The sequence below is a fragment of the Notothenia rossii genome, assembly GCF_949606895.1.
Source record: "Notothenia rossii genome assembly, chromosome: 5".
In the NCBI taxonomy this organism is placed as follows: Eukaryota; Metazoa; Chordata; class Actinopteri; order Perciformes; family Nototheniidae; genus Notothenia; species Notothenia rossii.
The window spans coordinates 55,815,232-55,826,131 of NC_136903.1; the positions used below are offsets into that span (position 1 = coordinate 55,815,232).

Below are 10,900 nucleotides of genomic sequence, written 5' to 3' on the forward strand. Positions count from 1 at the left end.
TGAGAGAATGACAGTATGCCAGGAGGTTGCTGTTTTAACGAGCGTTGGCTATCCGAAAAGAAATACAAGCTGTGGCTAAAACGAGGATAAACCCAACGATTCGCCTTCTGCACAGTTTGCCACAAAGAATTTCAATTATTCGCGATGGGAGAGTCTGCGCTGACGAGCAATATGAAAGGTAAGCCGTAGTAGAGCATTTTGGATTAGGCTAACGTTGCATGTTACGTTTGTTTAAGCTAGTAACGTTAGCGAACTCGATGTGGATTATTGCTTAGGCAGGTGACAATAATAAAAAGGAGCGTACCTATGTCAGTATGTGCGACAGTCGCCATCCTGTGGTTTTCAGAGGATGAAGCACATAAAAGCAATGTATTTCTACTGGTAGTATTTTTCGTGCCTAAACTTGCTCCATCGAAATCAGTCACATTGACCCGAAGACACATTTTGAGTTATACACTGTTGGAAAGAGGATATTCCTAGCTTTCTAACGGAGGAAACATATTTTAGTTTGTATTAATGGTCTGGGGGAAGCTCGCGAGTGTGTGTTTGTGTGTTTGTGTATTTTTGCGTTTGTGTGTATTGTGTTAGTTTCCCGGGGAAAACACTCACGAGAAACACCGGCTGTTGTTATGCCTGCTTTGACGTAAAGTTACTCCGTTCTCCGCTTGTAATTATGCCGTTACAAGCTTCAAAGTTGTATTTATCATCTGAATTTGCCGAAACAAGTTTAATATTCTGAAAGCCAAGACTTTGTTTATTTGAAATCAGATGAAAACAAACTGTAACGGACCCTGCCGTGTTATCTATGATTACTATACACCAGGGGTCGGCAACCCCTGGCACGCGTGCCAGCATTGGCATAACCAGTGGCACACTAGGAATAAGTGGAATGAGTGTGCAAAATATTTAAATTAATTTTCGGATCCTGAACGCGAGATCGCCGCCAGAGCTCGTCTCCCCGTTACCTGCAGAAGGAAGCCATGCACGCAACGCAGCCCCGCTCTCTTTATCTCCAGTTGACTTTCTGCTGCTTTCCTCTGTGGTGCAGTGCTGATCGTTTTACCACGGAGGAAAGCGCTTCACTAATTGCAGTAACCATAAGGAGCTGTACAAATGCCGCAGTTTTTGCGTGGCTGTGTATTTAGTTGAAAGCCCAGTGGCGATCTGCTCATCTCTCATCGAAATAATATGCTACAAAGGGGCGGACTGGCCATCTGTGTGTTGAACTTTCCTGTCGGCTCCCAGACCGTAGTCGAGGAGGGCAGAAGCAACAAGCTTCAGGTTCAATAACCCACTTTAGCTTAAATGACTGGAGAGAGGCGAGCTCTTCTTGGGAGGCCGTTGCATTTATTTAGCTGTTCTTCTGTTTAACAAAATACCTCACAGACCTCTGTTTTTCTGCTTTCGCGTTTCACTTCCAGAAACATATACACAGCAAATTGAGAAGTGTTAATATTTTGGTGTTGGTGAAATTTAAACAAGAGTAGAGTTAAATATACTCCTGATAGAGTTAAATCCCTTATATTTAACTCTCATTAGACAAATAGTTGGTGTTAAAAACGAGTGTCAAAACGAAATATCTATAAATCAAATCTGTAAGTGTAATTGTAGTACATTAACTCTGAACGTTTAACTCTTAACTCCAAACCTAACACCTTAAGTGTAAATTAACGTATCACCACGCCCCCATCGCCGTAGCACTAGCCACTTCAAACCAGAGTCTTGCCGTGACGGCTAACTGCTCCCTGACATTGTTCGGTAAGTAAATTAAAATCATTTCTGTTAATGTTGTGTTTTGTTATTGGTATTTCTCTTAGTTCGCTAAAACTTCCGTTTTCATGACAAAAGTGTGATATACTATTTTCCTGTGTTATAAGACAGGCGAGTCACCGCTAAGATAAGATGTGTTTGGCTTGTGGGCTTTTAGCATTAAGCTAGAGTTAGCACTAGCTAACCAAGCCGAAAAAACGTATAACCAAACAAACATAACCTTTATGTGAATGCAGGCACCGAGTGGGAACGTTATATCGGTAGTATTATATTTAATGAGATCCCTGTTTTGAAGGCTTGCGTTTATTTGCTAATGAATCATAGAAACTTGCAAGACTACATCAAAGGTTAATGTTACTGGTGCATCTAGGCGCCTTCACACCGGAGTAATTTACCCGTTTAGTTCCGATAGTGCCTTGAATTTTGCGTTCACACCAAAAAGAGAACTTAGTTCAGAGAACTTTTACCCCCATTTTTAGTGCCTGCTAGAGAGGTGGTACTATCCTGGGGAGAAAAAAGTACCAATTTCGATTGTCTGGGCGAAGTGCAAACCACGCCCCGTAAAACTCTGAACAATTTAGCCGCCATTGTATTTGCCGGCATTAGCATTAGCATTAGCCCCGCGCATCAACGGAGAGAGAGTACAAAATAAAACATGGGAGCGGTGGAGATGAGGAGGTGTCGGCGTTCTGGCGATTTACTCGTAAGGCTTCAGTAGAAGCTGCTGGAAGACTCCCAGCAGCTTCTACTGGTGGCAAATAATGTATCGTCACAGCATTACAGCTTTTTTACGATGATTGAGCTATATTTTTCTTTTAGGTGTTCTGCATTCAATTTGGCATTGCTTTATTACCTATTTTATCTCTTGCATAGATCACCTACAGTGTTGTACTTAAGAGTATTCAATTATTTTGTGTGACATCTTACATTTTTAGGTGCTGTCTTTTGTATAAAAATAACAAAAGCTTGTTTGTGTCTAAGGTTGCTTTTGAAAACGGCAGATGGATTAATATATTCTCTTCGCAATTATTGTGGTAAGATACATTATGTGATATAATGTATGTGATGTCTAACAATGATTGTTCATTTATTCATTGTAATTACATAACATTGTGTAGAAAGCTACTTCTCATTAACTTACTAAAATGTATACAGAAAATGCTGGCAAAGGTGGAATATGGAGGAGTCCAGAAATACATTAAAGTTCCACAAATTGATGAAAACTTTGATTTTCTCCGGTTTCTTCAAGAAGGTTTGTATCTATATTATAATTGTAAACGTAAGTCACTAAAAAAGGTCAATTTGGAAGTCTAAATGACATGGTATTGTCATTTATTTTTTATATCTCCCAGTTACAGACAAATTTAGTCTGGAGTCTCAACTTCTAACTGAAGGCCTGCTCAATCTGACTGATACATCAGATACTGAGGTTGATGCCGACATATTTGATGAACTGATTAAATCAGGGGTCCGAAACTTCAAGGTTGGATTCCGCCAGTATCCAGTAACAGGTACGGTTGTTAAATAAAGGTTTGGAAGATTTGACTCAGTCTTTGTTTAATATGGATGCATCAATATTACTGAATGTATACAACTGATACTTTCTCATACTGTACCAACACATTTTTAGGAAATAGTTTGAAATTATGTGTTAATCAACAACATTTTATTTACATTTAAAAAAATATTTTTTTTACATATCATAACATCTTAACACTTTTTTTATTCTTCTTTTATTCTCCTGTGTCAATTTTTAGATCTCGAGGTTAATTTTGTAGAAGACGAATCAGACTCATCAGTGTTGCCGGACCTAACAGCATCAGCTGATTCAATCTTCGATCTTACAGCATCACCAGCTTCATTGCCGAACCCTACACCATCACCATCTTCCTCCATTTCATCTGATTCGACTGTTATCCTCTCATCGAAAAATAACAGAAAGAGGGGTCCAGGAGAAGTGGATCGTGAAGAATCAAGACAGGTAAACCTTGAAATCCTATATAACTGTCTCAAATGTTTAGATTAGTAAACAATTATACTATGATCATGCAACGTATACTCTTTTTTTGTAATATTGTAATAAAAAACGTACTTACCTAGAAATATTTAATTTGCTTAATCATTAACCCTAATATTTTGAAAAAAAACGTTTGGCAGAAGGTTGATGCGGTTTTGAAGTCCAATCCAAAGGGGGAAGAAATCTTCAAAGAGTATGACAAAACCAAAACTCTGTCAGATGCCACACGTAGACAGATGATAAACATTCTGGTTGCAGAAATGACAGAATCATATGGGTAAGAAATCACAAAAAATGACTAAGAAAAACCCAAATGGATCAGACACAAATGTAATAATAATTTTGTTTTTAAAAGAAGGATTCCACCCACAAGTGTGCGAACCAGTTATGCCCTGGGAATTGTGACCCTTTTCCCATATCTCCAAGATCCATACTCCAAACATGGATATGTAAGTTTTAAGCTCTCCTTGAAGTCTGTAAACTGTGTTGTTGTAGTACTTATGTCATTAGACCATGATTCTGATTAATATTTGATATATATTTCTTATTGTGATTTGTTCGTGTGAATGCTTGTGTGAGCAGGAGCATTACTATGACCCTGATGCCAATACTGGCTATCTCGCTTGGAGACTGAAGACAGTCCAACGCAACACCTATGACGGCTTCCGTGGGCGCTCCAGGCCTAATTTCAAGGACGGCCCAACAACTGAAAGAGAATCTCTGTTGATTGGTGAGCAGCTCTTCGGTGAGGAGTGCAGGGAGGCTCTCTCAATAATTCGACATTCAACAGACAAAGGTGTGGTCAAAGACAAGATGAGAGCCACCTTTGAGTACAGACAGAAGCTGATTCATGACCAGGATGCAACATCTTCAGTCTTAGACGTCTTCCATCGTTTCCTTGACATACCTGAATTGGTAAGTAAATGTAAAGATTATTAAACTGTATTTTGAATATTTGAAAACAGATTCCTTAAAAATATCAAGTACGTTTAAATAACTTTTTTTATGGACATGGTCTTTGTTTAAAGATTGACCAGGATTTTTCCATGATGTTTGGTGACGAAGTATCCAGGAAGTTCCTGGCAAAGTGGCCATCATATTTCAAGAACAAAGTCATTGCAGAATGCCAGAGTCTTCCCTCAAATCTTCATGTTGAGGAGCTGCTGGCAGCTTTTGACCCTGAGACTGAGAACGACTTTGGTAAATAATAACAGTTGTGTTTTTAAGATAAAGAAGTTGCCTGTTTAATAAGTTAAATATGTAACAGTAGCCTCAACTACAACTCAAGTAGGAACCCTAGAAAAATTATAATTTTCAAAAATGATTCACCTCTATGGTCCCTTGATTATTGACTGCAGCTTCAATTTATATATTTTTTCTAATACTTTCTCCTCTGTTTATTTTCAAGGCTGGGATGGTGACATTTCAGCTCTCCTGTTGCTATTGCATCTCCTGCCCCCTACGCCCAGAGGCCATAAAAAAACTGCCAAGATAAGCTCAGCACAGGCGGCAAACCATCTTGTAAGATTTCTTAAGGTATGTACCATTAGATTTTTCTTTTTTTTGTGCTGTGGTTGTATGTAAGATGTGTTGCAGTTGCAGTTTGATATAAGACTGCAAGAATAAATCTTACTCCTCACTTACTACATTTGTCATTCAATCTACAGCAGGGAGCCAGCCTCACCACATTCCTGGAGAAAGTTGAAGCAAGACAGCCCTTCCTCCTCTGCATTGGTGAGCAAAGGAAGAAAATCCAGAGGTTCGTCATCGTTGTGGACCACAAACCCATACCATGCAACGCTCAGACATCGGTGGCTGCTTTTGATGCCCTTTTCAAAGCTCACTATGTCTTCAGCCTTTCTTATGATGAAGCTCTCTCCAATTTCTACATCTTCATCCAAACAACGGTGTACAACATCGATGTTGGTAATGCAAAGGAAAGCCCACGAGTCAAAGAACTAAGAGCACGACTACTGCGTGAGTAACAGCCAATTCACGAAGAGCAGAGCCCAGTTTTGCACTTAGTTCAACAAGTTCAGAGGACAGTTCCAAAAAGTGCCTGAGCATGTTTACATGCTTTGTTTGTAAAACGCACCACAACAATTGTTCAGTTCTTTGTCAACATTTGAAATTTCAGCACGGCTTATATCCTGCAAAAAGCTTGCGTTTAAGATGTGGAGAACAAGGATGTCCTTCATCTTTTTGCACATACAATGGCTTCAGAAAGCACCTTAACAACGTACATCACCATGATGAGCAGGTCAATACTAACCAAGAAGTGATCACACAGACACAAAGACATTTTGAGATGGAATCAAGTGAGCAGCCAACAACTTCTGCAACCATGTTACAGGTCCCCCCTGTTATCACACAGAAATCGCTTGATAACATGTGCGGATCTATTGTTTCTCACTTACAAGCTTCTGGTATTTCTGAAAGCACCGTCCAAACAATAGTTTCTTCAATGGAGGAAGTTGTCAATGATGTTCAAAATCAAGCACGGGAAGCAGTTCTTCAAACATTTTCTCCTCAAACTATGGAGTCAGGCATTTATGAGAAAATAGAGCACAGTTTAAATCAATTAGATAATCCATTTTCAACCTTGAACACAGTGACAAAGAGAGACAAATATTTCTATGAAAAATGGGAATTAGTTGAGCCTAAAGAATTTATCCTTGGTGTGCGATTGGATACACGTAGGGATAGAACTACAGGTGTCTATAGTCAGATTCCTGTAAAAGACAAATACATGTATGTACCGATTTTAGGTACCATAAAATCTATTTTGAAAAACAGTGAGATAAGAGAATGCTTCTTGCAAGACAAATGCAGTGAAAAGGGGACTTACAAAGACATTAATGATGGGTCGTATTTCCAAAATCATCCTCTGTTTTCACAACATAGACATGCTCTACAGATTTTGCTATATTACGATGACTTTGAAACCGCTAACCCATTAGGTTCTAAGAAGGGGATCCATAAACTTGGTTGTGTTTATTTTACGTTAAAGAACCTTACACCAAAGTTTAACTCTGTGCTTATGAATGTGCATCTTGCAGCTCTTTTTTACACCCAAGATCTAAAAAAATACGGATTTGAAGCAATACTCAAGCCTCTGATTGATGATCTTAACATTTTAGAAACAGAAGGAATCAAACTTCCATTTATTGAACAACCATTGTTTGGGTCGGTATTTCAAGTGACAGGCGACAATCTCGCTTTAAATGGCTTGCTGGGCTTCGTCGAGTCTTTCAACGCAACAAACTGTTGCAGGTTTTGTTTAACAAACAAGAAAGACTTTCAGTCTGTGTTCACTGAGACTGATCCTGGGCTGATCCTGCGCTCCAGAGAACTTCACGTTGAACATTGTAATGCATTAAGTGAAGATCCTGCTCTACCTTCCATTTATGGTGTTAAAACATCTTGTGTGCTCAATTCATTGCAGTATTTTCATAGCACTGACAATTTTGCAGTTGATATAATGCATGATTTGTTAGAGGGTGTTGTACAGTATGAGCTAAAGCTTTTCTTTCAGTACCTAATGAAAAATGGTTACATCTCTTTGAATGCACTGTCAGACAGGGTACAGAGTTTTAACTATGGTTACCTGGAACGTAAAAACAAACCAAGTGCTTTAAAACTGGATGACAACAGCAAGCATTTAGGTTTAAACGCCATTCAGTCATTGTGTGTTCTCCGCAATACCCCACTTATCTTTGGCGATGTGGTTGAAAGAGAAAATAAGTATTGGAACCTTTTGCTCCTTTTGTTGCAAATAGTTAATATTGTTTTCTCCCCTATCCTGACTGATGGAATGATAAGTTACCTAAAACATTTGATCTGTGACCACCACAACATGTTCAAAGTGTTGTTTCCTGATAAGAAATTGATTCCCAAACACCACTTAATGATTCACTATCCGAGATGTATTAAAAAAATTGTCCCTCTTATCCATATGTGGTGTATGCGATTCGAAGCAAAACATAATTTTTTTAAAAGGTCTGTAAAAAATTTCAAAAACCTTACAAAATCTCTTGTTAAGCAACACCAGCGGCAAATGGCTTTTTATTATGAAAACTATTATTTTAAAAGGTTTGAGATTGGTCCTTTAAAAATGAAAACAATAAATAGCTTGGAAGGTGCAGAATCACTGTGTCAGATGTTGCATTTAGATGCATTTTCAGAGGTTTCAACTACAAGATGGGTCAAAAATTATGGCACTGAATACCAAATTGATCTATACATATGCACTGGAACATTCCATGACCTACCTGTGTTCATGAAAATACGCAACATCATCATTCATGAGCAGCGTGCTTTCATAATTGGTTGCACTGTTCACACGCTGTACTTTGATGATCACTTTCATGCCTACTGTATAGAGGACCAAAGCAATGAACATGCTGTTATTTGTATTGACCAGCTCACCTATGTTAGACCCTTTGATAGGCAATACTCTAATGAAAATGAGAGAGCATACATTGTTCCATATTGCTGTGTATTTTGAAATGTATTTTAAAATGCTTTTGTGTCAAAAGCATTTGTTTGTATATGTTTGAAAATAAATCTTGTTTCAAACAACTTTAGCCTACTTTATTTTTTTAGTAATTGTTATACTTTATTAGAGCTTTATTTACACTTTATAGTGTTGATATATGAGTAACACTTTCATAGTTAATAAACTATTCTGTGAGAGAGTTAATATTTAACACCATGCAAGTGTTGAGAAAAACTAACACTGGTTAGTGTTATGAAAGAGTTACATTTTAACTCCATATAGAGTTAATAATTACTCTGAATAGTGTTAAGAAACCAACTCTTTAAAAAGAGTTAAATTAACTCTATGTGGTGTGGACCCATATAGACACTGTCAAAGTGTTGAAATCAAATCTGACAGTGTTCATTTGGGGATGCTAATTTTGCTGTGTACACGTTCCCTCACTGTCGCTCTACCATTCACAAACACACATGCACAAGCCGCACCCCTCTCTCTCTCTCTTAAAGGGACAGCGATCTCATCTCACTCTGCATGACCCTAATATCATAACATTTGTGCTCTGGAGAATCACAGAACGGACGAACGTCCTTATTATTATGCCGTTTAAACCAACTATTTAAATGTGTTTGTTAAATTCGGCATCATGTAAGTTGCGCTGACAGGTCCACACACGGCTTCCCCGCAGCGAGACTCCCCCGCCCTCCAGCTGATAGTTGACGAGCGTCAAGCTCCTCAACCCCACCCCCCCGTTGATAATTATCGATCGTTGGCACGCTGATAACATTTTTAAAATGGCACTTCATATCAAAAAGGTTGCCGACCCCTGCTATACGCCATACATTCATAATGTCAGCGGGAGGGAGGGGGGAGCATCGCTACGTAAAAGCATTAGTGCGAGGGAGAGCTGTCATCTTCCCTTTACAAGCTTCAAACATGTATTTATCGGGAGATTTTGGCAATAAAAGTTTCATATTCTGCAAAACATTCCCTGGAAACCTCCAAAACCCTTACACAGAAAGAGGATCTCTGCACATGCTTCTTTTTATATCAGCTTTGTGTTTCAATGGTTTTGTCCTAACCTTGGAGAGCCGTATGTTTACTGCCACCCAAAAAGGACCTCAAAAATGTTAAAAATGTTAATGAAGAATTTATTGAAAAGTTAGTTGGCTGATTGTTTTATATTGGCTCAGCCAGGTTATATGGGATGCCCAGTCTACTATATATGATATGGGTCACTCATTTTACAATATTAAACTTTGTTTTCTTATCTTTAATTTGTCATCCTTATGTAGAATGCTATTACGAAACACACATTTGGTTGTTTATAGCATAAAGAACATCGGATTTAATGTGAGGTAGGGAAATAATCATTTGAGTATAAATATGTGCATATAAATATGTAATTTACAACAGCTGTACGCTGCTTGAAAAGCTTGAAAATGCACCTTGAAAATGCTTGAAAAGTGCTTGAATTTGACTTTGGAAAAGGTGTAAGAACCCTGAGTTATGTTGCAGTTGTGTTCTTTTTTTATTATTATCTAGTGCTAGGCAGTTAGCGCTGTGTTGTTAGCTGTCAAAGACCTCTGTGCAGACTTATTTGACTACCGGCGATCGCAGACGGAAGTTCAAAGTTTGCTGCTCGTTTATATCGCCCAATTTTCAAAATGCGATCAAAATACCCATTCACATGTCTTGTGGCATGCCTGAACTGTCTACATACAACATTGTGCGTCACCATAGTAGGGAAACTTTCCTCCCATTATGGTCCAGATTCTTGTTGGCGAAGGGAAGAATGTACCCCAATCTGCTGCACCTAATACAAATAGTCCTAGTTTTTCCTGTCTCTACCTCTCAAGTTGAACGGCAGTTCTCAGTAATGAAGAGAATGCAGGGCGATTGGCGTTTAAGCTTGCACACTTCAACAATTGAAGATCTACTCCTCATCAAATCCCAGGGTTGTGCTCCTGCTGAATATCAAAGTGATGAAGCTGTGGCAAGATGGTGGGCAGCTGGCATCAACAAAAGGAGTCCCAATATTCATCCCTATGGTCAAAGGACCCCCAAAAGTCCAAATCTCCCTGACTCGTCATCATCTCCATCTTCAAGTGACTCAGAATAAGGACGCACCTTGACGTAGGCCCACTACCACAGTCTCACAGTGAGCCAAACATGTCTGTGCTATAAGAATCCTTGGTAGTTTTAATAAAGAAATTTGTTTAATTGCAATTTGGTGTCCATGGAATGCTTAATAAATATATATAAAAGTATTGTAAATGCATATACAATCGTAGTCACTTCATATCGTATGTTAAATCATTGTTTTAATTTATGGCCTTGGTGCCCTGGCTTTTGGCCTTTGTGCCCTTAAAAAATTGACAACTCAAAAGGCCAAGTGGCCTTGCCCCTAAAATGACGAAATTCCAGGCCTGCTTGTGTCTCTCATCTTCCTCTTGACAAAACCCCATAGGTCCTAGGTTCAGGTCAGGCACAGTAATTCCATAGAGTGGCGAAGTCATGCCCACTTACTTCCGCATCATGGGACCTTATTCTGAAAAAATAATACATTGAAGTCAATGGAGTGAGAAAACTTATCTTTTGATCCCGTTTGAATTGTG

The 10,900-nt window shown here is 38.7% G+C and overlaps 1 protein-coding gene across 5 annotated transcripts; it reads left to right on the plus strand.

Annotated features, from left to right (window-relative positions):
• Positions 1 to 1,498: 1,498 nt before the first annotated feature.
• On the plus strand, positions 1,499 to 8,368 carry LOC307038567 (uncharacterized protein). Of its 5 annotated transcripts, XM_079680069.1 has the most exons (11): positions 1,499 to 1,758; positions 2,752 to 2,804; positions 2,926 to 3,022; positions 3,123 to 3,281; positions 3,528 to 3,751; positions 3,928 to 4,064; positions 4,143 to 4,236; positions 4,370 to 4,702; positions 4,816 to 4,987; positions 5,196 to 5,323; positions 5,455 to 8,368. In XM_079680069.1, exons 3-11 carry the CDS (start codon positions 2,929 to 2,931, stop codon positions 5,770 to 5,772), a joined length of 1,659 nt encoding a protein of 552 aa, XP_079536195.1. In that variant the 5' UTR covers positions 1,499 to 1,758; positions 2,752 to 2,804; positions 2,926 to 2,928; the 3' UTR covers positions 5,773 to 8,368. The 5 variants fall into 5 exon arrangements, with proteins under 5 accessions (XP_079536195.1, XP_079536194.1, XP_079536193.1 ...); XM_079680068.1 differs by lacking the exon at positions 1,499 to 1,758 and having other exon boundaries at positions 2,605 to 2,804; XM_079680067.1 differs by lacking the exons at positions 1,499 to 1,758; positions 2,752 to 2,804 and having other exon boundaries at positions 2,812 to 3,022; positions 3,618 to 3,751.
• Positions 8,369 to 10,900: the final 2,532 nt, after the last annotated feature.